The 27,020-nt window shown below is 41.1% G+C and overlaps 1 protein-coding gene across 6 annotated transcripts in view; it reads right to left on the minus strand.

Annotated features, from left to right (window-relative positions):
* The window catches only part of ARHGAP6 (Rho GTPase activating protein 6), a 542,302-nt gene that overhangs the window by 60,235 nt on the left and 455,047 nt on the right, over positions 1-27,020 (minus strand). For all 6 annotated transcript variants that reach the window (XM_027963555.3, XM_004021902.6, XM_027963556.3 and 3 more), the window contains exon 2: positions 26,734-26,893. In XM_027963555.3, coding sequence (XP_027819356.2) covers positions 26,734-26,893 — 160 coding nt within the window. The remainder of the gene's footprint in view (positions 1-26,733; positions 26,894-27,020) is intronic.

Raw genomic sequence — 27,020 nt, forward strand, 5'->3', positions numbered from 1 at the left:
AAATATGTAGATGAAAATGATGTAAATCAGTTGTGATGTGGCAAAGAGCCATCAATCTCTTCCATCGTGTGTATGTTCTTATCTTCAGGATCTAAAAGATGGTCTCACCACAGGGCCTACCATGATCTGTCACACCATAGAAACATTAACCTCTATATGTTACATCATATAGACATCACAGACATTATCATATAGACATGTTATAGCAGATAGACGTTAAACATACTAATTGCACACGATTCTAATCTGTTCTTCAAATAGAACTAACAGGTCTTTTACTTTGTAATGCTGTGGCCCGCTGAAGCAAACAGCCAACTTTGGAAAAGCCATTGGAAAAGATTCTGATGCTGGGAAAGATTGAAGGCAAAAAGAGAAAGGACAGCAGAGGATGAGATGGGTGGATAGTATCACCGACACAATGGAGATGAATTTGAGCAAACTCTGGGAGATAGTAAAGGAGAGAGGAGTCTGGTGTGCTGTAGTCCATGGGGTCACAAAGAGTCAGACATGACTTAGTGACTGAACAACAGCAGGGCCTTTGCAGGCAACACTTTGCTCATCACTAGTTCATATCACCAAATATATTTGACTGTATTATGAGCATATTCCTTTAAAAATTCTATCATCTCTTCATTTTAATAGTTGAGCCAGAAGAATAATTAAACCATATATTAAATCCTAAGGGATTTATTTTTCATAACCAGTGGACATATCCTAAATTTCAAGCAAGTTGTCAAAGAACCAGAATACATGTAGGATAGGAGACATTTTCTTTTAAGATAGAACAACTTTAAGTAAGTAATAATGAAGAAGTCAATTCTCACATAACCAGCAGCCAAATTCAGATGTAGACTATTGCTAGTACCCGAGGAGCCTCCAGAGAGGGAATCATACTGAAGGTATTCTTTCTTGCCTCAATTACATATTTTATTCATTAATACTTGCTAAAATTCACCCTATTGAGGCAGGTAGTGAAAGTGTTAGTCACTCAGTCGTGTTCAAGTCTTGGCAAACCCCACCAGGCTCCTCTGTTCATGGAATTCTCCAGGCAAGAATACTGGAGTGGGTAGCCATTCTCTTCCCCAGGACTCTTCCCACCCCAGGAATTGAACCCAGTCTCCTGCACTGCAGGCACATTCTTTAAAAATGGCCCTAATTAGACAGAGGTGAACGTTATTAATAGGCAACTAGACAAAATGATGGATGATGTGCAATAACATGTAAGGAGGCATGGCTTTAGCCATTTTCGCATTTAAAATCCTCAGGAAAAACAGAGCTATGCAATAAAACTGCTCATTTCTTCCTTGCAATCTGTCAGTAGTTTGCTGATTGACTCTTCATTTTTTGAAGGATGTCTTTTGTTCCCATACAGCATAGAGAATCTGCTCAAGAGACTGCTGTATCATGTACTTACAACCATACAGAACAGTTTATGTTCAACCCATCATTCCTCAGATGCCAGAAAGTGTGATAAGGGCCACTCTATCTTTTAAAGTAATTAAAGCTTCCTGACTATCCATACTGAGCAGCAATGTTTTTACAGTGCAAATAGTGATCAGCATATGCTTAGAACCAGACATGGAACAACTGACTGGTTCCAAATTGGGAAAGGAGTATGTCAAGGCTGTATATTGTCACCCTGCTTATTTAACTTATATACAGAGTTCATCATGTGAAATGCCAGGCTGGATGAGTCACAAGCTGGAATCAAGATTGCTGGGAGAAATGTCAACAACTTCGGATATGCAGATGATACCACTCTAAAGTCAGAAAGTGAAGAGGAACTAAAGAGCCTCTTGATGAGGGTGAAAGAGGAGAGTGAAAAATCTGGCTTGCAACCCAACATTAAAAAAGAAAAAAAAAAGATCATGACATCTAGTCCCATCACTTTATGGCAAATAGAAGGGAAAAAAGTAGAAGCAGTGACAGGTTTTATTTTCTTGGGTTCCAAAATCACTGAGGATGGTGAGTGCAGCCATGAAATTAAAAGAAGCTGTGACAAACCTAGACAGTGCATTAAGAAGCAAAGACATCACCTTGCCAACAAAGGTCCATATAGTCAAAGGTATGGTTTTTCCAGTGGTCATGTACAGATGTGAGAGCTGGATCATAAAGAAGGCTGAGCACCAAATAATTGATGCTTTTGAATTATGGTGCTCGAGAAGACTCTTGAGAGTGACTTGGACAGCAAGGAGCTCAAACCATTCAATCCTAAAGAAAATCAACTCTGAATATTCATTGGAAGGATTGTTGCTAAAGCTGAAACTTCAATACTTTGGTCACCTGATGAGAAGAGCTGACTCATTGGAAAAGAGCCCAGTGCTGGGAAAAATTGAAGGCAAAAGGGGAAGGGGGTGGCAGAGGATGAGAAGGTTAGATAGTATCACTGATTCAACGGACATGAATTTGAGCAAACTCTGGGAGATACTGGAGGACAGAGGAGCCTCGTATGCTGCAGTCCATGGAGTCACAAAGAGTCAGACACAACTTAGCAACCAAACAACAACAACGATATGCTTACTAACTGGTCCCAGAGTGGGCACTATCTTATGGGCTACAGTGACCTGGAAAGAAAATTGGGGTCACACATCCTGATCAAAGGCATCTTGGAAAAAGCACTAGAGGATTGCCCTCCATGTGCCTGCAGGAGACCACATCCTAGATGGGAGAGCCCATAGACATACATGAAACAATAGCAGGTGGTAAGACAGCAAGCCTTCCACATCCAAGTGACCACAGAGGAAAGGATTCATTGGTATGGAGTGTGGTTAATCTAGGCATGTTGGGAGAGGCCAGTACCAAACAGGGTCTCTGGAGAGTTGAGAACAACAAAACATGAGCTTGTCCCTCTAGGAGAGGCTTTTCATGGTCTCACTTGCTGTCAGGTAGTGGTGGTTTCTCTAGCTAGATGAGAAGCTCTCTGAGAGTAGAACCATATCTCCTAGGCCTTGTCTCCCTCCAGGAAAGGAGCACAGGGCAGAGCATGCCATGAGGACTTGTCAGCACTGTCTATGACCAGAAGTCAGATGGAGGTTTTGGGTTGGTTCCAGGGAGAGCCCAGAAGCACTGAAGTATACAATTCCTAATTTTAATCAGATAAGATCAGATTCAGAGAGTAGGGGTTATTAAACAGTATTTTTCATATTAAGTTGATTCTAGAGATACTAACGGAGAAGGCAATGGCACCCCACTCCAGTACTCTTGCCTGGAAAATCCCATGGATGGAGGAGCCTGGTGGGCTACAGTCCATGGGGTCGCTAAGAGTCGGACAAGACTGAGCGATTTCACTTTCGCTCTTCACTTTCATGCATTGGAGAGGGAAATGGCAACCCACTCCAGTGTTCTTGCCTGGAGAATCCCGGGATGGGGGAGCCTGGTGGGCTGCCATCTGTGGGGTCGCACAGAGTCGGACACGACTGAAGCGACTTAGCAGCAGCAGCAGAGATACTAAGGGTAAAAAATACTGTCCAAGGAAAGACTCGTTTTTGGTGATAGATGGAAGAGTAAGGGTTACTTTTGGGGAATGGTGACTGACTGCAAAGGGGCATGAAGGAGCCTCCTGGTGTGCTTGGATTGTTCCTTAGCTTGATCTGGCTGTTGGTTATATGATCCATGAGCTATGTATATTAAAAACCCATTGAGTTGTACGTGTGGACATTCATATTTATTTACATCACTATATATATGTTATTCCTCAATAAAAATAACAAAAGACTTTGTCATTTTTATGGAATGGCACCAGTGTAAAAATTACATGAGTTGAATGGGGCTGCAAACTCAGCAAGAAAGTCTTGCACCACCAGAAAGTTCTCGTACCTGTAACTTTTCTAAATATCTGAATGCCCATGATTTCATCCAGCAACCATGACTTCCTTGTGACACAGGCATACAGGGACAATGAGGAGCTGGTGATTTTGGAGTATGTACTAGAAGCTGAGCATCCATGGTCTCATTACATTCTCATAGCAGCTCTACAAAGCTCACACTATTATATTTTGTGCTTTTATAGATGTTAGGAGAGGTTAAGTAACTTGTCCAGGGCAGAAACTGGTAAGGGATAAATTTAAAACCTTGCACCCAGGACTAGCCCACACCAAACTGGTGCTCCTGATTTCTCACTGTGCTATAGTGAGGAAAATAGGGTGTCTATTTGAGGGAGGTGACATTAAAGACCAGATACAGAGAGCAACATGTCCAAAGTAATACAGAGTGACAGAGGAAAGAGAAACTAACAATATTTGAGTTCTAAATGTTCACCAGGATGGGCATCAATTATTTTTGCATGTATGATATTATCTAACACATATCAGCATACAATCCACTCATGTAGCCTTTTTATCTATCCATCTTGCAGTTGAGAAAATTAACATCAGAGAACTAAAGGAAACTGTCCCCAAATCGCAGGACTGGTAGGTGGTAGAACTGAAACCCAAACTCCTAATACAGCTCTTTATAAAAAGCCTGACTCTGTCTTGAGAGGGGTGGCTAGGAGAACTCAGATACTTGTGATGAGAAGCTGAAAATCCTTTGTTTAAGGTCGCTAGGCCTCTGCATCATGAGAGATGGTTCTGAAGGTATTTGTAAAACAGAGGCTGTTCATCTGTGAGGGTCATTTAGACTCTGCCCTACAAGAAGTCTGAGTGATGGGCAAGAACATGCTAAGGCCCATTCCTTAGTGAAGCAATAGCAGAGAATGGATGTAGACGGCCAAATTCAGAGATGCACCTGGATATGGGACTGGACATCAACATTTAAGTCCCTTTAAATTCCTTCACTCGCAGAGTTCCATAAAGATCACAGTATTGGAAAGGAGAAGAAACTGCCTGTGCAAATTGCCTGAGATGTGAAATGAAGTCAAACAGAACTACGTGCAATTCTGGGGACAAAACCCTCTTCTGTTGCTGCCACAGAACCAGTCGGTGGGTTCAACATGACCATACCCACATTCCCACCCCACTACTCCAGCTGTGTTTAGCCTGCACAGTGATTGATTGATTGATTTAATTGAAGTATAATTGATTTACAATGTTGTGTTAGTTTCAAGTATACAGCAAAGTGATTCAGTTCTACATACATATGTGTGTGTGTATGTATTCTTTTTCAGATTCTTTCCCCTTATAGGTTATTACAAAATATTGAGTATAGTTCTTGTCCTATACAGTAGGATCTTGTTCATAATTTATTATATATATTAATAGTATGTATATGTTAATCCCAAACTCCTAATTTCTCTCTCCCTTCCCTTCCCCTTTGTAATCATAAGTTTGTTTTCTATGTCCTTGTATCTATTTCTATTTTGTACATAAGTTCATTTGTACCATTTTTTAAGACTGCACATATAAGTGATATCATATGTCTTTTTCTATCTGGCTTACTTACTCAGCATGATCATCTCTAAGTAACACGGAGATTTGCAAAACCTTAAGCTCTAAGGCGAAATCTCGGGAAGTTCACATAGGTGTCTGGATTCCCGACCTTTTGAGGAAGGTGTGAGAGCTGGCAGCACCAGCCCCACAGTCCTCACACTCATGCCAGGCCAGCAGAGACACCTGTGCCCCTGAGCCATGGCACACCTGGCCAGCCTTGGAGTTTGCAACTCCATCCTAGCCTACAAGGGAGGTTCTAGCTTGTTTCAAACCTTCAAAAAAAATCCTGCAGAGAAAAGTTGAAGGAATGCTTTTTGGCAGCACCTCTCCCACTTTCCCCAACCACAGCTGCCTTGTTATTTACTTGCACCAGAAAAACAGACTCTTAGAGAATGCAAACCAAAGGAATTCATAGGCAGTAAGGGGAGCACAGTTACAGAGTGAGGAAAAAATGACATAAAAAAGACACACTTGGGTGGCAGAATGGGAAGTGGCCTTTTAGAAACTGCAAATAATTTATGCCACACTTTTTCAGCTTTGGCATGAGTGACATGTGGGGCTGGATAACTCTCTGTCCTGAGGGGCTGTCTGTCCTCTGCACGGTGGGGTATTTAGCAGCATCTCTGGCTTTAGTTTACCAGATGCCAGAACACCCACCCATTCTCTGTTGTGACAAATGATAATGCCTCTGGACATGGCCAAGTGTCCCTCAGGGACAAAACCACTCTGGCTGACCACCACTGGTCTGTGCATAACTCTACCTAGAGAACAGCTACAGGCTCAAACCATGCGACATCTGAACTAGGAACATTGCCATTTCCTGACTGGTCACAATACTCAACTTTAATCTCAGTATGTGTTTTTAAAAGAACAATATAAAAATGTTTATGAATCGATGAGCCTTTATATATAATGATGAATTTTGGACACAGTAACAAGTTCCATCAGTTTATAAAGAAATGTGAGTCTGCTTATAGCTATCTTTATACCAAAGTCCTGATTACAGGTAGGGAGATAGAGCAAACTCCGTGAGTCAACAACCTTCTATTTCTTTCCATGAAGTTTTTTTTTTTTTTTCTCCTCTGATGGGGTTGGGGGCAGGGAAGGGGACACCAGATGGTGTCATCTGGTGGGGAACAGTTGTGTGAATGGAGCATCTTTAGCATTCAGGGAAGACTCAGGGAGACCGTTTCTTCTTTTTTTAAGAGGATTAAACATGGTGGGGGTGAAGAGACCTACTGGCCAGCCCTTCATTGGCCAGAACTAGGATTCAGGAGGAAATTGTAGGAAGACACTTTTGTCAGCAAATGGAACTGCTCAGCAGTGAAATGTGTAGCCTCAGAAAAAAGCACTGTTCCCTGTGGCTTCACTCTCAGACGCTCTCTGTCTTGCAGCCCTCATTCTGCAGGGGAAACCATGGCATGAGAAGCCCTTTGCAAAGGGCTCTGTGGTGAGGAAGAGGAGTCTCCAGCCAGCAGCCAGGTGAGTGAGCCTGGACCCTGATCCTCCAGGCTGGTCACGGAGGATGACTGCACTCAGATGACTGCAGTCCTGGGTCACCTGGATGGAAACCTCATAAACCAGAACTTGAACCGGAACAACCAGGGTAAGGTATTCCCAGAAACTGTATGACATTAGAAACATTTGTTATTTTTTTTTTTAAAATAAAACATAATGCTCAGCTAAATGCATGTAGTATCCTGAATGGGATCCTGGAACAGAAAAAGGATATTATTAGCAGGGAAACTGGTGAAATCTAGTGTGGTTTCTCTGGAGGCTCAGACAATAAAGCATCTGCCTGCAACGTGGGAGACCTAAGTTCGATCCCTGTGTCGGGAAGATTCCCTGGAGAAGGGAATGGCAACCCACTCCAGTATTCTCTCCTGGAGAATTCCATGGGGTTGCAAAGAGTCTGACATGACTGAGCGACTAACACTTTCACTGGTGAAACCCAAAGTCTGTAGTTCAGTTGAGAATAACAAACCAATGTTGGTTTCTTGGTTGTGATAAGGGTACCAAGGTTATAAAAGATGCTATCATTAGGGGGAACTCGGTGAAGGGCATAAGGGGACTCTGCATTATTTTGCTAACTTTTCTGCCAATCTAAAATGACTCCCAAATTAAGCATTTGTTTTTTTTTAAATGCCCTTTCCCCCAGGCACTAGGTAAATTCAAGCAAAGGCTGAAGACTCATTTGTCAAGCATGTGAGAAAGTGGAGGCTTGTAGTGCTCACTTAAGTACTTCTGAAACACACACATAAAGCTTAACTTTATGGCAAGAAGGTGACTCACAAGCCAGTTTCTGACATAGCTGAAACTATTGAAATAATCTTCCTAATCACATCCCTCTGATCTGAAAGAAAACATGTGTCTAGGCCAATATAAAGAATCCATTTTATCTGCCATTCTGTGTAGCATGTTTTCTGGGAAGGAAGTGGACAGTTGAGAGGCTTGACCAGATCTGTTTTCATGGCACTGGTGATGTTTTCATACGTGGCTAGTTAGAAGATCTTTAGATGCCTCCTATTTCTTAGGTTCTCTAAATCGTTTTTCTTTTTAAGTTATCTAGACTTGGTGCCTGTCATGTGCATCCAAGAACACTGATTAGTACAGAATCTGTTTACTTTTCATGTTCTGATGCCTATTCTGATAAACCAAAATGTAGTTTTAAATCAGATGTGTGAAAGTACATTAGGTGAGTTACAATCCACAGTTACAATCTGTGGATGTCTTATAAAAGCATTTACTAAAACTATGTTTAATCCTTCACTAAAACTAAAATTCATCCTTTATTCTCATCTGCATCCCCTTTCAGTGGCTCTCAAGCCACAGATCTCCCCAAAATAAGGGAAGTGAAAGTCTATACCAGATATTTTATTTCCAGTTTGGAGCTCTGTCAAAGAAGGAATAATATTATTGATGGACCCTGGCACCTGAAGGCCATTTGTTGGGCCCACACTCCAAGTCTAGTGTTTTTGGATAATTAATCTCACCGATGTAAGTTAATTTGCCTAAATAAATCAGCACTGGAAAACAATATAGGGACTGATGAGAGCTGGGCAACCAAAACACCAGTCAAAATCATATTCCAGGAAAATTCGAGCTGGAGAATGGAGCCAGTTATTGCCACATGCATGCACAGTGGAATGAGTTCAAAAGAGCCCCTGCTACTTTGAATTGCCTGCTTCATATTCAAAGTACATCCAAGAAAAGAAAAGGAGAGCAGCCTGGACGGGAAAGAGTAGTAGTTACCAGGAAAGTGGCCACCTCTGCTTCTTGGCTGGAAGTGTGGCAACAGTCCGAGGACAGGGGAACCATCAGAGCCAGTGAGATACTCTGGCCTAAGAGTTAAACTGGGATTGACCCCAGATATTTAGGACAGGAGCCAAAGGAGGGCTCTCTCCTCTATTCTAAAACAAGTAACCTCTGTTAAGGGATGATGTAGGGTGCACAGTCCTCAGTAGTTGCAATTGCCAGGCTCCAGAGCACAGGCCCAGGAGTTGTGGCGCCTGGGCTTAGCTGCTGTGTGGCATGTAGGATCTTCCCGGATCAGGGATTGAACATGTGTCTCCTGAATTGGCAGGGAGATTCTTTACTACTGAGCCACCAGGGAAGCCCCTCAAATTCAGTCTTAAAGGATGAAGTTACCCTTCTCAGGAGCCTTTGAATTTTGGTGGGGATTTCTCCCAATAAATCATATGGCGCCTGCTGAGTCTAGGAAATCCATTCTTGTCCTAAGCCTCTTAGTATTTTATTCCTAGTAATCCAAACTTTTATCAAGCAAGTGTTCTACTGGTGAAAAAAGATGAGAAAATCTCAAATTCGGGGGAGGGGGGACACTGATAGTTTTTTTCAGTGGAAACTAGGGCTCTAGAGAGTGAAAAACAAGAATTCTGGAAGAAAACAATCTATACAGAAAAAGCGGGAAACAATCTGTTGGAGCCCAAACTGTCTGCCTTTCAGTCAACTTTGAACCTCACTGTATATAGAGATGCTCACGCTATTTTCAAGAAATACTTCAGGCCATGGACTCTTGGCTATTTAATCAAATCTATCTAGGTTAAAGTTTCCATTTATGTATCACCTTATCCTTGGCAGTTTTTCCATTAACCTTGATTGAAATAGAAAGCAGGTAGAAACCAGGTCAATGAGTCATTCTTCTTGGTTTAAATTCCAATCTATCCAACACTATTTCTTCATCCTGCTATCACCTTGTGGATTAGAGTTTTCAAAATCTAATTTCCAAAGTGTCTGTGTTTCTCGGGGAAGGAAATATTTATGGTATTCTTAAGCAACGCTGATGCCTCTCCTTAGGGCCAAGGCTCCCCAAAGTACTTGAGAAATGTAGTAATCCCCACAGTTTACATGTTGAAGTGGCAGTGAAATTATCAAAGCCATGGTCAGAAACTAAGAACATTCTGTGAGTCTCACTGTTGTAAAGAAAGACAGCTCTTGGAGGTCATGCTTTCCAGCTAAACTAAACACTAAGAAACCTTTCTCCTTTCGTGTAAATTATTTGGCAAGGTAATTGAGTATGAGTGAGTGAAGTCACTCAGTCATGTCTGACTCTTTGCAACCCTGTGGACTGTAGCCCACTGGGCTCCTCTGTCCATGGGATTCTCCAGGCAAGAATACTGGAGTGGGTTGCCATTTCCTTCTCCAGGGGATCTTCCCGACCCAGGGATTGAACCCAGCTCTCCTGCATTGCAGGCAGACACTTTAACCTCTAGTTCTGAAATTTTTTCTCAAGAGGGAAAAAATAAGATCTTGTAGATTCTTGAACCTCAAAACAAGTAAGGTTCTAGGACAGAAAACATTGAGCTATTCAATTTGTCCAGCATGTCTCGTTATTCTACCAAAATGTGAGGTAGAAAAGCTGTCTGCATGGCTTGGATGCCACGGGCTTAAAAGCTCAACTATGGTTTTTTCCTTAACCAGGCATTCTGTGTAATCACTGCTTACTGTAATAACTGGTCGTGAACAAATTATACCCTACAAGGACCTTTTCCTTGCTGTCATTTTTTCCACTTTCAAGTACTATGAGTTAAGAAACAAATAATAAAGGTATAAGCTCATGATCCAAAAGAACAGCTCTGCTGTTACCTTCTCTCAAACTAGGAGCTAGTCTGCCCTTCCAGGCTCTTGAATGTGAAGCTCTTATTGTGCATACATTGAGTTGAAAACAGTATTTTTAACTTAGTCTATGGAGGTATTGTATTTGCAAAAACAAAAGTGTCCAAATATCAGGACAAGAAAAATGGCTTTTGGCAAGTCATTTCCTTAAGTTATATTTCTTTCCTGGAGCATAAAGTAAAGCAAGGAGGTAGGAGAACAAAAAGACAGAAAGCATTCATCCCAAAGAAATACCCTAGATTGGTAACTCAAGGATATTAAATTGCAAATTAGAGGAGTTTCAGCATTACTTGTTTTAAAGCCAAAGCTTGCAGGTCAAGTTGAAAAGACTCAGACAAGGACATTGACACATGGTGTGAATTTTGACCTCTCTAAGGGGCTAATGCTACCTATCTTCTCTGGATAGATATCATTTTATAATGAATAAGCAAGAAGGGAATCAATTATCTTTAAGTCATAGACTTTAATCCGTGGAAACTCCTCCAAATTTCTGCCAGTTGTTGTCATGAAAACAGCTCTCATAGATTCAGTCACTGGCTCAATGGTACAGTTGGATGAAGACTATTAAGCTCCTCATCCTTTCCTTTCCTAGTCCTGTTTTTGATTATTCTTTGAACCATTTGAGCGATTCTTTATGATATGTATGTGTGCTAAGTCACTTCAGTCATGTCCAACTCTGTGTGACCCCATGGACTATAGCCCACCAGGCTCTTCGATCCATGGGATTCTCCAGGCAAGAGTACTGGAGTGGGTTGCTATTTCCTTCTCCAGGGGATCTTCCCGACCCAGGGATCAAACCTGGGTCTCCTGCATTGCAGGCTGATTCTTTACCGCTGAGCCACCAGGGAAGCCCCTTATGCTATAGAAATACTGTACAAATAACAGTGCTATGATTGAATCTTTAATCCTTTCCATTCAATTTCTTAAAATTATTTCCTGAGCAGTAAAAGCAAAGCACTGTTAGACATGAATGCAAATCAATCTAAGAATGGTTTCCTCCCTACTGCTTGTTTGCAATGGCAGAAGATGACATTGCTATATGGACATCAATAGTTTCTAATCTAAACCCATCTTTATCCTACTACACCCCATCCAATTTTTTCCTTCCCTGTTTTGTTATGTGCTCACCCTCTGTGTGGTCATGCATCCCGAGATGGGTTTTCACCCCAGGCTCAGGAAAGGAATCTTAAGTCAAGCTAGTTCTTTCTGCTTGCCATACTGATTTGGGCACTGGCAGGTGTTGCAGTTCTAGGGATTGAGAAGGGAGGGGAGCCTGCTAGGAGACAGCAGTGAAAATCTTTTTTTGCTATTAAAAAAATACTTGCTGAAGAGTCACTTCTCTTCTCTGCCTCTTCATGCTGCCACAGAAGCAGTGATGCCAGATGCTACCACAGTCATTTTGTGACAAGGAGAGAAGCCAGACAAAGAAGGAAGTGACCCATGATTGTGGCAGAGAAAAAAGGTGGAAGGCCACTGAATTAATGAGTCCTGGAATTAGCCTATCTGTGGGCTCCTAGTAAAGAAATATAATCAATTGCTTTGCTATATGTTCACTTTTTTTTTTGGTTTCTGTCATTTGCAGCCAAAGCATCTTTGAAGTGAAGTTGCTCAGTCGTGTCTGACTCTTTGCGACCCCATGGACTGCAGCCTACCAGGCTCCTTCGTCCATGGGATTCTCCAGGCAAGAATACTGGAGAGGGTTGCCATTGCCTTCTCCAGGGGATCTTCCCGACCCAGGGATCGAACCCAGGTCTCCCGCATTGCAGGCAGACGCTTTAACCTAACAGTGGATAATTCAAAACTGTTGCAGGATGTGTTTTTCTACTTATATTTGTTCTAGCCTTGTTGGGTAATGCTAGGCAGCCCTGGAAGATTTGGATTTGAGTGGCATCTGAGATAAGGAAGGAGGGTAGGAACAGGAAGATCAGATTACAAAGAACTGCAAATCTGTAAATAAGTGAAGTCCTTAAAGACAAAGATAGCTAAATGCTCAATTATCAAACCAGATAGTAGTAATAAAGCTAAAAATCAACCCATATTGGAGATTAACTTATTATTAAAGTCACTCATCTGATGCATAACTTACATTCCTATGACCTGCATGCTGGCTTCAGCTGTTTAAGCAACTCATTAAAATACTGACATTTCTTTCTTGTTTAGTTTCACCAAAGAAATTTATTTCTCACTTTGAAGAAAAAATATTTGATTACAGATGATATAAACACTAAAACATCTGAGAGTTATGAAGTTCTGATAACTAAAAAAAAAAACACTCAATTATTGAAAAATAAAACTAAGATAGTGAAGAAATTGAAATTAATGGGATGGTATAGTTGATCAACACATGGATAATAACTGTGAATTACTATATCAAATTAATTAATGTTAATCTCTTAAATCAGAGGTCAGCAAGTTTTTTCTGTAAAGGTCCAGACTGCAAATATTTTTGGCTTTGTGGGCCACATGGCCTTTGCCAAAACTATTCCACCTTGCTGTTGAAGCACTAAAGTAGCCTTAGACAATACAGAGACAAATGAGTATGCTGCATTTTAATAAATCTTTATTTACAAAAACAGGCAGTGAGCTGAATTTGGCCTGTGGGCTGTAATTTGCCCTCTCCAATCTTGAATGAAGACCTCCTTAAACTACTTTCCCACAGTTTTCCACTTATAAAAATGTTAGAAACACCCACTGATTGAATTTTTAAATATCTCGAGGGCTCAATTTCAAATTATCTAGAAAGCTTGATGGATTAAAAAAAAAAAAAACACACTCAGTATTTAATTTCAATTAATACTTATTTGCCTTTGTTTTGCCCAAAGGGAAACAAAGAAAAAAGCAAAAATGGAAGCTCCTATTCATATTTCAAGGATAGGACATTCTGGGTAATTATCAAGTTTACTTTTGGGCCATGATCCCAAAAGAGAGAATAGTGTAGTCTTGAAATGTTTGAAAGGTGCCAGAATATTTCAGAAAATGCAGTGACAAAAGTTTTGTTCAAGATGCCAAAGCCTTGTGCAGTAATAGCTGCTACTCCAACAAAGATATATCCATATATGTAAATGTAATCAGTAGGGACAAGAGCTCAGATAGAAACCTATATTGTCTGAGAGCATGAGGGAAGCCATTTGTGAATATGAAGGCACAAAACATATGGCGTAAATAACCACTGACTATTGTACTGACTTGCCTGCTTGGCACCAGAACAGAATCATACAGCAGCACACACTCGAGAGCTTGACGTGGTAAAAAGCCCTGGGGCATAGAGGAGAGCATCCAAGAAGAGAATTTCAAAACAAAACAAAACAAACCTGCAGCGAAACCTCGCCGTCATTTCTGGCTTTCCTGGAATAGGTAGATAAGGCAACTTCCATATGTCAGGGCCACCACAGGTCACTTGGATAGGATGATATCCCCTGCTCTGTGTTTTAATACAGTTGATGTATCTGTGCTTTCTCTGTCAACTGACTAAGAACTCCTGGAGGATATGGACTACTTTTTTTTTTTTTTTTTAACTTTTGGCTGCCCTGGCTCTTTGACACTGCACACAGGCTTTCTCGAGTTGCAGTGCTCGGGACCTACTCTCTAGTTGTAGCCCGTGGGCTTCTCGCTACAGTGGCTTCTCTTGTTGTGGAGCTCAGGCTCCAGGGTGCTCGGGCTTCAGGAGTTGTGGTGCGCAGGCTTAATTGTCCTGCAGCATGTGGCATCTTCCCATACCAGGGATCGAACTCATGTCCCCTGCATTGGGGGTGGTGGATTCTTAACCACTGGACCACCAGGGAAGACCCTGTGGATTATTTTTGACATGACATTATAGCTTCCATCAGAGGTTTCTACCTCTTCAGAACCTCATACTCCACATGGCGCCCTCCTTCAGGCTGTAGGCCCAGCTTGGTACAGGAGAGGGAGCAGTGAAGCAGCACGGGAAGCCCCTGGGTGACACTCCACTGTTGGGCTCCAAGTAGAAGGCACTAGATGCTTAGGCCAAGGGTCTAGCCTTTTTCTGTGGCCCTACGGAAAGTGCCCCACCCATCTTCAGTTCAGTTCAGTTCAGTCGCTCAGTCGTGTCTGACTCTGCGACCCCAGAATCGCAGCACGCCAGGCCTCCCTGTCCATCACCAACTCCCGGAGTTCGCTCAAACTCATGTGTATCGAGTCGGTGATGCCATCCAGCCATCTCATCCTCTGTCATCCCCTTCTCCTCCTGCCCCCCAATCCTTCCCAGCATCAGGGTCTTTTCCAATGAGTCAACTCTTCGCTTGAGGTGGCCAAAGTATTGGAGTTTCAGCCTTAGCATCAGTCCTTCCAATGAACACCCAGGACTGGTCTCCTTTAGGATGGACTGGTTGGATCTCCTTGCAGTCCAAGGGACTCTCAAGAGTCTTCTCCAACACCACAGTTCAAAAGCATCAATTCTTTGGTGCTCAACTTTCTTCACACCATCTTACCAAGGCCCTAAGGACCACAGTAATGAACAAGTGAAAGTTTTCTATGCTGACATTTTTTTGCTCTTTGTGATCATCTCTTCTCCATTCCATCTGCTTTCCAAGACTGTGTGTGGGTCATAACTTATTAATGAATCATGAAAATTTGGTGGCTCATAGAAGGCAATAGTGGAGAAGGCAATGGCACCTCACTCCAGTACTCTTGCCTGGAAAATCCCATGGACAGAGGAGCCTGGTGGGCTGCAGTCCATGGGGTCACTAGGAGTAGGACACAACTGAGCGACTTCACTTTCACTTTTCACTTTCCTGCATTGGAGAAGGAAATGGCAACCCACTCCAGTGTTCTTGCCTGGAGAATCCCAGGGACAGGGGAGCCTGGTGGGCTGCCATCTATGGGGTCACATAGAGTCGGACACGACTGAAGCGACTGAGCAGAAGGCAATAGAAGAGAACATTGTAGAGGTGTATCTCAGATAACAATGTGTGTTTGATGGGATGAGATATAAAATGTATTTCTCACTACAGATTTTGGACAAAAAGTTTGAAACCTTTTCCTCTAAGACAAACTTAAATCTGTGGGGCATGCTCAGCACAGGCTACAAACCGAACAGATTCCTTCTTTTAAGTGAAAGAGTATTGCAAATAGCTTTGATAGTAACCTCAGTAGGCAATGCAAGCCTTGGGAGTTGGTTTTTCAACAAAGGAATAGATTCTGTGGTTGAAGATTACACTGCTGCTTTTTAGGTGCAGTGGGCAGAATTGGGGAGAAGTCTTGAATTGAGGAAAGCAGAGTCTAAGGTTATAGTTAAAGTGAGACATAATGATGGGGTGACCTAGGATTGAGGGTAGATACAAGACAAAGTGATATGGTGATGATATGATGATGATGATGATGATGACAAATGACTTTTCATTCGTCACTCGATGCACATGAGTCTGAGTGAACTCTGGGAGTTGGTGATGGACAGGGAGGCCTGGCGTGCTGCGATTCTGGTGTCGCAGAGTCGGACATGACTGAGCGACTGATCTGAACTGAACTGAAGATGAGTGGGGTACTTTCCCTAGGGCCACAGATAAGTATAAAACGTTAGGCAATGTTTTCAGCTCATCATGGTTATTACTTTGCTCAAATATCTTGTCAACCCTGTGGGACCATCAATCAAAGTCGGAAACTGGGCATGGGGTGAAGCAATAGGGAAGCACTGCCATTTCAAAATCATTACTGAGGATCCTGGGGAACACAAGAGAAAGATGGTTGCTGGTCTTTAGAGAGATAGGGAAAAGTGAAGGCAGGAGCTTACTTTTAAAGGTAAATATGCAGGTATGCATACATTTCTCAAAGATTTTGCTGAGAGTCACTGGGGTATTGGGCAGTATAACCAGTGTTCCAGATTCAGAGACAAATAAGAAATAGCCTCACCCCATGGGAAATCACAACTCTCTGGGGAGATCATATCATTGGTGCCTGTGAACACATAAAAGACGGGACTATCTCTACAGCTCACACACTGGAGACATTTGCTGAGGGTCTCTGAGCCCAGTGGCCTGCATTCTTTTTTGGTCACCCTATTTGGTGACTGTTTCCTATCAGCATTTTTACCTACACTGGAGTTTGGGGATCTGAAAGTAGGTTTCAACTTCATTTTTATTGGGTTGGCCAAAAATTGCAAATGAACTTTTCGGGCAACCCATAGTTACACAGAAAGCTCTGATAAACAGTTCTAGCATTTCACCTCTCCAAGTGGACAACGGCAGCAAGGATAATGCAGAAATTGGACAGTTATAGTTTCTGTCTAGGGTTGTTACATAAACACCCAAGATCAACTGCCTTGTCCACCAGGTTGCCCTTATTTTTTAAAATCAACATTCAAATCACAAACCAAAGACAGCTGCAGTGTTAACCAACCAAGAATGTCATTCTCTTGATTTCATTGAGTTGTTTACTTGGGTTTTACAAAGCCTGAGGGACAATGGTGAGGGACCACTTTATAAGGAAGCCATATAACTGAGCAATTTTGAGGCATCAGGGTACTCTTTTATTAGACTACTGCCACATTTTCTTAAACCATCAGCTATTCTTCATTCCATGATACTGTTTTCAAAATACGTAAACAAGTGAAGTGAAGTGAAGTCACTCAGTCGTGTCCGACTCTTTGCGACCCTGTGGACTGTAGCCCACCAGGCTCCTCTGTCCATGGGATTCTCCAGGCAAGAATACTGGAGTGGGTTGCCATTTCCTTCTCCAAACAAAGCCTTTCTCAATTTTGATACCAGAAATTAAGTGAAGAAAAAAAAAAAAACAGCACTGAAGAAAACTTGAATATGTATTTCTCTTTTGTGAAACTATTCAGCTTTAAATATTTAGTTTCCACTATAATGAGGTTAAGCCATATCACCTACACTAACCTGCTTTACATATTAGGCATCAACTAGTCACTTCCTTTCATTTTACCTTAGACCAGAGGTCAGCAATTTTTCTTTCCTGTAAAAGGCCAGATAGTAAATGTTTGAGACTCTGTGAGGCATAAGGACTTGCAACTATTCAACTCTGCCACTGATGCTCAAAAGCAGCCATAGACAATATGTAAATGAATAAGCATAGCTGTGTGCCAATAAGATTGTATTTACAAAAACAGATGATGAGCTGAGTTTGGCCAGTGGGTGCCAGTTCACTAACCCCTGTCTTAGACCATTTGGATTAAAATGCTATCCAAATAATATTAATTGAACCTGATACATAAACACAACTCAGTTGATGTGCTCTGAATAAATGAAAAGTTCGTGAAAACCATTGTTGCTGTTGTTGTTTTTTAGTTGCTCAGTCATGTCCAACTCTTTTGCGACCCCATGGACCGTAGCCTGCCAGGCTCCTCTGTCCATGGGAGTTCTCAGGCAAGAATACTGGTGTGGATAGCCATTTCCTCCTCCAGGGGATCTTCCTGACCCAGGGATTGAACCTGCACCTCCTGAGTCTCCTGCATTGGCAGGCAGATTCTTTGGCACTGAGCCATCAGAGAAGCCCGTGAAGGCCATTAGATGTTTCATTTCTCAGTCATGATCTCCACATTTGTTTCCTGGATCGGGCTGTTAAGGATTGAGCCATTTATAGACTAGACAGTCTGATTCAAGAGCCTATGCCAAGAGCAGCCTTTGACCAGGTAGAAACATTCCATGGTTGCTTCCATGGGGCAATCTCAAGCTCACAGGAAAACTCGATTGATAGATACGATCCCTCCCACTGAAAGACATCCTTATTTCTACACTAGATTCTCTATAGCATCTTCAAAATTTCCTCATTGAAATGGCTTAAGTCTAGATGGGAGTAACAGATTAAACTCATCACTCATCTTATAAGGTTTACGTAAATCTTGCTCATTTTTATTGTGTGTGTCTCCTGGCTAAATAGATATAGAGGAGGGAGGAGTCACAAGACTGGAGAATCCTAGGTTCCTGCATGACTGTGTGGAGGACAGTCCACCCTCCTGATCGTTATGGCCAACCTGCATTAGATGGTGCCTGAAAGACACTTTTATACTATTAAGGGACTAAGTGGTTGGCCTGTCTTGACTAATACATAAATAGCCTATCTTGACAAGTATATATCTGAGATACATTCATAGAAGTAGCTTTATTGGGCCATTTCAAATTTGCATGCATGCTAAGTCCCTTCAGTCATATCTAATTCTATGAGACCTATGGACTCTAGCCCACCAGACTTCTCTGTCCATAGAATTCTCCAGGCAAGAATACTGGAGTGGATTGCCATGCCCTTCTCCAGGGGATCTTCCTGACCCAGGGATTGAACCCGCGACTCTTAGGTCTCCTGCATTGGCAGACGGGTCCATTAGTGTCACCTGGGAAGCCCAGTGTTGTCAAATTGCCTTGAAAGCTGTTGCAACAATTATATTCCTATCAACAGTATATGAGAGTCTGTTTTCTGGGAAAATATACTATCCAACTTTGAGAGTCATTCCAATCTAAGAGGGAAAAATAATCACCCTGTTGTTGAGCGTGCATTTCATGAATGAATATGAGGGTGAGAGCACCTTTACAGATATTTACAAATCATTTGAATATCTTTTCCTGTGAGATGCCTATAATTTGTCCACATTTTAATTATTTTCTTTCTTGTATTAATTTGTAATAAAGCTCTGTATCCTAGAGAAGTTAGCCTTTAGTTTTTCAAATGTGTTATGCATTTCTATTTATTTGTTTATTTACTTTTTTGCCACACAGATGATTCTATTCTTTTTTAAATGTAGTGAAATAGGTCACTCTATGTTTTCTGTGTAGTGACTTCCTCCATCTAAAAATGTATTAATATCTAGCTATGTTTTGTTTTAGTGCATTCATAGTTTCATTTTTTAAATCTTCAAATCTTTCTTCCACATCAATTTATTTTGATATAAGGAGTAAGGTCAGAATCTCAATTTTTCTTCTCAATGGTAGTCTCATTGTCAGAAATACAATAATAACCCATCATTTCCCCCGATAAGAAATGCAATGTTTATGTCATAAGTTCTCATATTTATTTTAGCTCAATTCTGAGCTCTATTATCTTCCATTGATCTGCCTGTTGTGAAGCAGTACAATATTCTTTTAATTGCTTTAGTTTTATAACATTTAATAAATGGCTAGGGATAATTTCTGTTTGACCTCTTTTTCAGATTTTTCCCCATCTACTTACCTTCATATAATTATTTGCCAAGATGATGTTTAGATCAATTTAGTGATATTACAAAAATTAATTCTTTCAGTATGTTTTCTGGAACCATGCCCAGTTATAGATAATTTAGGACATGATTTATATCTTTATATAATTGATTCTTCTTACTTAAGAAAAATATGTCTTTTACATTTATTTCTAACTTCTCTTCTTATTCAGCTTAGATCTCATGGTCTGAGGCTATAATCACTCTCTTGTATACTGTATTAGTACAGCTGCTGTCACAAACAACCACAAACTTAGTGGCTAAAATGACTTAAATTTATTACTGACATTTCTGGAGACCAGAAGTCTGAAATGAGTCTCACTGGGCTAAAAGCAAGGTGTCAGCAGGGTTGCATTCTGTCCTAGAGGCTCTAGTGAGAATCTGTTTCCTTGCCTTTCTTTAGTTTCTAGAGGCTGCCTGCATTCTTCGACTTGTGGCCCTTTCCTCTATCATCAAAGCCAGCAGCAATGCATCTCTCTGACTATTCCTCCAAAGTCATATCTCTCTTTGACTACAGCTAGGAAAGTTTCTCTGCTTCTTAGTATTCATGTGATTAGTTTTAATCCTCAGATAATCCAGAATAATCTTGCTGTCTCAAAGACCCAAGTTGATCACATCTGCAAAGTTGATTTAGACATGTGAAGGAAATAGCCAAAGATTCCAGGCCATCTTTGAGGGGTCTAGATTTCTTCTTACCACAGATTTCTAAACTGCCATGTCCCTCCCTACCAAGACTGAACTCAACTAGAAAATCCTAACTCCATTGTTAGGAGAAGAGGGCAACAGAGGATAAGATGGTTGGATGGAATCACTGACTCAATGAACATGAATTTGAGCAATCTCCAGGAGATAACGAAGGACAGGGAAGCCTGGCTTGCTACAGTCCATGGGGTCACAAAGAGTCAGACACCACTGAACAACAACAACAACAACAACAACAACAACAAAGCTGCCCGGATGTTTATTCTGCAATTTAAATTCCCAGCTTCTAACCTCGAATAGACCTTTTGGGCTGCCCTGTAATCCTGCAACATTGCTGGTCCATTCACTTCCTGCTTTTCCATTCTTTTCCTCCTTCCTCAAACCTCCAGGACCTCCTTCTTATCCCCACTCCTAACAGATGAAATTGTTTCTTATTTTGCTGAGAGAAGAGAGGCAATCTGGAGTGAAATTCCACATGCTTTCCCATCATCTAATTTGCCTGCACCTGTACCCATATAACCCATGTCCACCTACTACTAAACTTCAGGAACTCAAACTGTCTACCTGTGGCTTTGGATCCCACCACTGCAGTCCACTCTAGGAAATAACTCCAGTAATTTCCTAACCCTCAATCTTCAGTTCTTCCCTCTCTATGGTGAATCCCAGCAGCTGATGAATACATTATATTATCATTCATCTGAGCTATGGAAGCACCAGTCTCATAGAGGAAGACAGTCCTCCAAACATACCCATAAATAAATTTCTATAGACATTCCAGGGGCTTCCCAGGTGGCACAGTAGTGAAGAACCTGCCTGCCAGTGTAGGAGATGCAGGAGATGTGGGCTTGATCCCTGGATCTGGAAGATCCCCTGGAGAAGGAGATGGCAACCCACTCTAGTATTCTTGCCTGGAAAATCCCCATGGACAGAGGAGTGTGGTGGGCTACAGTCCATGGGGTCGCAAAGAGTTGGACATGACTGAGTGATTGAGCATGCGTGCACAGTCATTCTAAGGTAACAAAGAGCAAAAATGTGAGCTTGAATATGTTTCCATTTTCATTATACCCACTATCTCAGTAGGCTTTATATCATTAGTTTAGGTTCTAGACCGTGGCATCTGTATTTATTTTCCTGAGTAAATTCATACAGTGACTCTGACTCTGTTTAGAATCTCCATTTAGGTTTTTGCATGGAACAAAACCAGCCATCCTTAGACTGAAGCTGCCATCATAGCACTCAGCACCAGCCATGCATTTGATCTTGGTAAATATTCAGTGTCTATAATCATCTCACCCAAACAGTAGTTTTAGAACTCTTGGGTGATATCTCTTTTTTTCCCACCCAACCACACAATTCCTTCTCTCTTTCATAAGTAAGAGATGATTTGTAAATCATTAGCTCCCATTTTGATAGAAAGTGTCAAAATAACTCCTGAGGCCCAAACACCTTTGAACATCTTGATAGAACAAATCTTTCCCTGAATGTACTAGGACCCAAATAGCCACAGAGATAAGCAATGGAGACAGAGCTTCTAGCAGATAAGTTATATAAAATTCTCTGTTTGTTAAAGGTTATTTATTTAATGGACTCTTTAAAGAGAAGAACAAAGAGAAACATCTAATTAACTGGATTTGAAAACAAAATTACAAAGAATATTTGTTCCTTGATATCTCATCTGATATGTCTCAAATCTGGGTTTCATATAACTTTTTAGAGTCATCGTTTCCTTCACTATAAATTGGGCTTGCCAACATTTCTATTAAAATTTTTTCTTAGGAACTGAAAGATCATCTGTTCTTGTAAAACAGAGACAGGGCTCTTGGACCCCACCTGGCCATCTTGTGAATTGATAGGGAAGCAAGGGCAGGTTTCGTCTCCAACCTAAAACCAAACAAAGACAAGATGAGGCAGAATGAAGTTATCCTAGGAAGAAGCAGCAACCCAGCCTGATGACAATTAGTACTCATTTTTCACCAACTGCCAAAGGGATTTTCTTCTTACTTGAGGTGAGTATCTCTGTTACATTAGCATGAGAAGATATAACAAGGCTAGGAATTTCCTCCTGGGAGAAACTGGCTATGGTTGTGGTGTCAAGTAGAGTACGATGAAAAAGCCGCAGGAGCCAGGCATCAGTCAGTGAAATGTGCCTGTCCCACCAGTCCCTTGGCCTAACCTGCCTCTGCCTTCTCCTGAACTCTTTCATGACCTTCAACAGAGTCCAAGATACCAGTTTAAAGAATAAAAGTGGCCCCTCTTGCCACTTCTGTTTAACATAGTATTGGAAGTCCTAGCCACAGCCAGCAGACAAGGAAAAGAAATAAAAGGCATCCAAATTAGATGGGAATAAGTGAAACTACCATTATTTGCAGAGGACATGATATTTTGTATAGAAAACCCTAAAGTCTTCACCAAAATAGTATTAGAACTAAACAACAAATTCAGTAAAGCCACAGGATGCAAGAATAACATACAGATGTCGGTTGCTTTTCTATACAGTAATAATGAACTATCAGAAAAAAGTTTTAAAAATTCCATTTAAAATCTCATCAAAAGAATAAAATACTTGGGAATAAACTTAACCAAGGAGGTGAAAATCCTATACTCTGAAAACTATAAAAGACTGACGAAGAAAACTGAAAATTATACAAAAAATAGAAAGATATCCCATGCTTTTGGACTGGAAGAATTAATATTATTAAAATGGCCATACTACCCAAAGCAATCTATAGATTTAATGCAATCCCTATCAAAATACCCACGACACTTTCCACAGAACTAGAACAAATAATCCTAAAATTTGTATGGAACCACAAAAGACCTGGGATTGCCAAAGCAATCTTGAGAATAAAGAACAAAGTTGGAGATATCACCTTCCTAATCCTTAGACTACAGTACTCCAAGCAGTGTGGTACTAATACAAAATTAGACACATAGAGCCCAGATACAAAATTAGACACATAGAGCCCAGAAATAAGTCTATTTCTATGACAAAGGAAGCAAGAACATACAATGGAGAAAAGACAGTCTCCTGGAAAAATGGTGCTTGGAAAACTCAACAGCTACATGTCAAAAAATGAGATTAGGACTTCCTTGGTGGTTCAGTGGTAAAGAATCCACCTGCCAATGCAGAGGACATGGGTTCAAGACTCTACATGCCGCAGAGCAACTAAGCCCATGTGCCACAACTATCGAGTCTGGGTTCTGGAGCCTGCAACCTGCAATTACTGAAGCCCACATGCTCTAGAGCCCATGCTCTGCAACAAGAGAAGCCACTGCAATGAGCTGCCCGCACGCCACAACTAGAGAGTAGCCCCCAGTCACCACAACTAGAGAAAGCCCAAGGGCAGCAACAAAGACCCAGTGCAAGCAAAAATAAATAAAACATACAATTTTTTGAAAAGAGCCAATGCCCAAAAATGAGATTAAAACACTTCCTCACGCCATATACCAAAACAAACTCAAAATGGATTAAAGACCTAAATATAAGACTTGAAATCATAAAGCTCATAGGCAGAACACTCTTCAACATGTCGGAGCAATATTTTATTGGATCTATCTCCTAAGGCAGAAGAAATAAAAGCAAAAATAAACAAACAGGGTGTAATTAAACTTAATATTTTGCCCTCGAAAAATAAAAAAGATAACCTATGGGGACTTTCAGTGGTTAGGAATCTATGCTTCCAATGCAGGGGGCACAAGTTAGATCCCTGGTCAGGGAACTAAGATCCCACATGCCATGCAGTACCGAAAAAGAAGAAAAAAAAAAGACAACTTATGGAATGGGAGAAAATTTTTGCGATGTGACCAATAAGGGGGTTGTATGTATCCAACATACAAAAACAGCTGATACAACTCAGCATTAAAGAAAACAAATAACCCAACTAAAAAACGGGCAGATGACCTGAGTAGACATTCTTCCAAAAAGGGAAATGCAGATGGTCAAGAGGTCAGCGTCACTAACCATCAGAGAAATGCAAATCAAAATCACAATGAGATATCACCTCACATCTGCTAAATGGATATCATCACAAAGTCTGCAAACAACAAATGTTGGCAAGGATGTGGAGAAAAGGGAATCCTTCAACACTGTTTGTGTGAATGTAAACCAGTGCAGCCACTGTGGAAAATAATATGGAGGGTCCTCAGAAAACTAAAAATAGAACTACCATATTATCCAGCAATTCCACTTGAGTATATACCTAGAAAAAAACACACATTCAAATTGTTTTGTTGCTAACTCATGTCCAACTCTTTGTGACCCCATGGACTGTAGCCCACCAAGCTCCTCAGTCCATGGGATTTCCCAGGCAAGAATACTGGAGTGGGGTGCCATTTCCTTCTCCAAGGGATATTCCCGACCCAGGAATCAAACAAGCGTCTCCTACATTGGCAGGCAGATTCTTTACCACTGAACCAAGGCACATGTACCCCAATATTTCATGACAGAATTATTTACAATTGCCAAGATATGGAAGCAACTGAAGTATTCATAACATATGAGTGGATAAAGAAGATGTGGTGTATATATACACACACACACACACACAATAGAATACTATTCAGGCATAAAAAGAAAGAAATTCTGCCATTTGAAGCAATGTGGATGGACTTAGATAATATTATGTTTAGTGAAATCAGTCAGACAGGAAAGACAAATACTGAATGATATCACTCATATGTGGAATGCAAAAAATAAATGAATGTATATAGCACAACAGAAACAGACTCATGGATGTAGAAAACAAACTAGTGATTACAGGTTTGGAATGGGAAGAGAGATGGGCAAGATTGGGATATGGGATTAAGAGGTATGAAGTACTATGTGTAAAATAGATAAGCATCTAGGATATATTGTACAGCATAAGAAACCATAACCATTATCTTATAATACCTTTGGAGTATAGTCTATAAAAATACTGAATCACTGTGCTGTATACTTGAAACTAATATAACATTGTAGATCAACTATACTTCAATTTTTTAAGAATTTTTTAAGAAAAAGAATAAAAGTGGCCCTGAGAGTCATCATCCAGTGAAAAATTCTGGGTGGTCAGTGTTTTTGTGCTGCTCTCTCTAGTCAAGAACCTCCTACTAGAGAGGTGAATTACACAAGCTCACCTGTGGAGGGGAAGTGACCAGACAAGTCCTCATATTCTAGTCTTCAGAGTCCCACGCTAGTACTGTTACCATTAGCCACAAATAAGCCCAGAAAATAGCCCCACCAGCACTGTTGTTGACAAAATGTAAGCACATGTGTTCATATGTATATTCAGGTTGCTCAGTCTCTACACTTGGGCCCTTGGGACCTGACAAAGCTTGCTGTGGGGAACTGTCCAGTGTATTATAGGATGTTCAGCATCCCTGGCTTCTAACCCCTAGATGTCAGCTGCATCCTTCCTCTAAGCTGTGAAAACTCAAAGGGGAACCAGACTTTGCTAAATTCTACCTGGGGGTGGGGGAATCATCCTTGGTTGAGAACTACATATCTATGTGTATGCACATATGCATGATATGAACTATTTTATGAGTATCTATTCATGAAGCATTCCCTCAACCCCTCAATAAAAGAAAACAAAGGAGAAGTTCTGCAGATACTGAAATCTGTCAAGGCAATCTAGCTTTTATATGTAAGTTTTAGGCACAGCATCCAATGTTCTTTTCATGTCAGGTTTACCCTGTTTGTGTAGCATCACAACTTTTCACTCCACCTCAAATTACCTTTCTGTATATGCTAACACACATTAAAAAGTACCTTTATAGAAAATAGAAAACATTCTGAAATGTGGCTTTATGGATCAAAGGATTTCAAATTTATGTTTCCCATTTCTAGTAGAATCAGGATTTGTGTTTGTAAAAACATCAGACAACTAGGCCTGCACTGGCTTCAGCATTATAGTGGTGAACCCTAACAGAGAATGCGAGGTGGATAAAAATAAGTTAACATTGGTATAATAACTGATTCTGGGTTTGCATAAGGTCAAAGGACGTGTTTAACAGGTTGCTAAAACATTCAACTGGTCATTTTGAAACCATATTGAAATAGACATGGTTTTTCTTCTAATCTTTTAAGTGGACATTTTTGAAACTTCTTTTTAACTGGTTGTGCTGAAGCCATGTAGACTGTTGAGATGCACGTGGCTTTCCCCTTTAATGCCCCAAGTCAATCTTCCTTTTAATAAACATATTAGTTGACATGTAAACTGTCCTATTGAACACATCTGTCAAACTGGACGCCCATGCCAGCCAATGTCCCAGAAGCTGTAGCTTCCTTCCTGAGTCAGTGGTAGGGCTGAGACGAATCTGCAGCTCGTAACTCTGGCAGAGCATTTGTTTGACTGGCAACATCCCTCACGGAATGGCAAAATGGGGCTTTACCTTTGGGAATGGTGATCTGACAGCTCAGGTCACAGTCCTGCTGCAGCTGATAAAAAGCCACTTCCTGTAGGCGGGCTCGCTCCAACTCTGAGAGGCTCTGGATGGGCACTGACCTCAGCCGCACGCTGCGGCCCGACATACTGTTCCAGGTGAAATCACCCTGCAGAACAAGGGAGAAAACATCAAAGGTCACACAGTGATCTGCGACTCACAGACCTCAGCCTCTGCCTCAATTGGTCATAATGTCAAGCAAACTTTATTTTTTGTGTTCCAAAATCAGCTCTCAG

This window comes from Ovis aries, chromosome X (assembly GCF_016772045.2).
Source record: "Ovis aries strain OAR_USU_Benz2616 breed Rambouillet chromosome X, ARS-UI_Ramb_v3.0, whole genome shotgun sequence".
Lineage (NCBI taxonomy): Eukaryota > Metazoa > Chordata > Mammalia > Artiodactyla > Bovidae > Ovis > Ovis aries.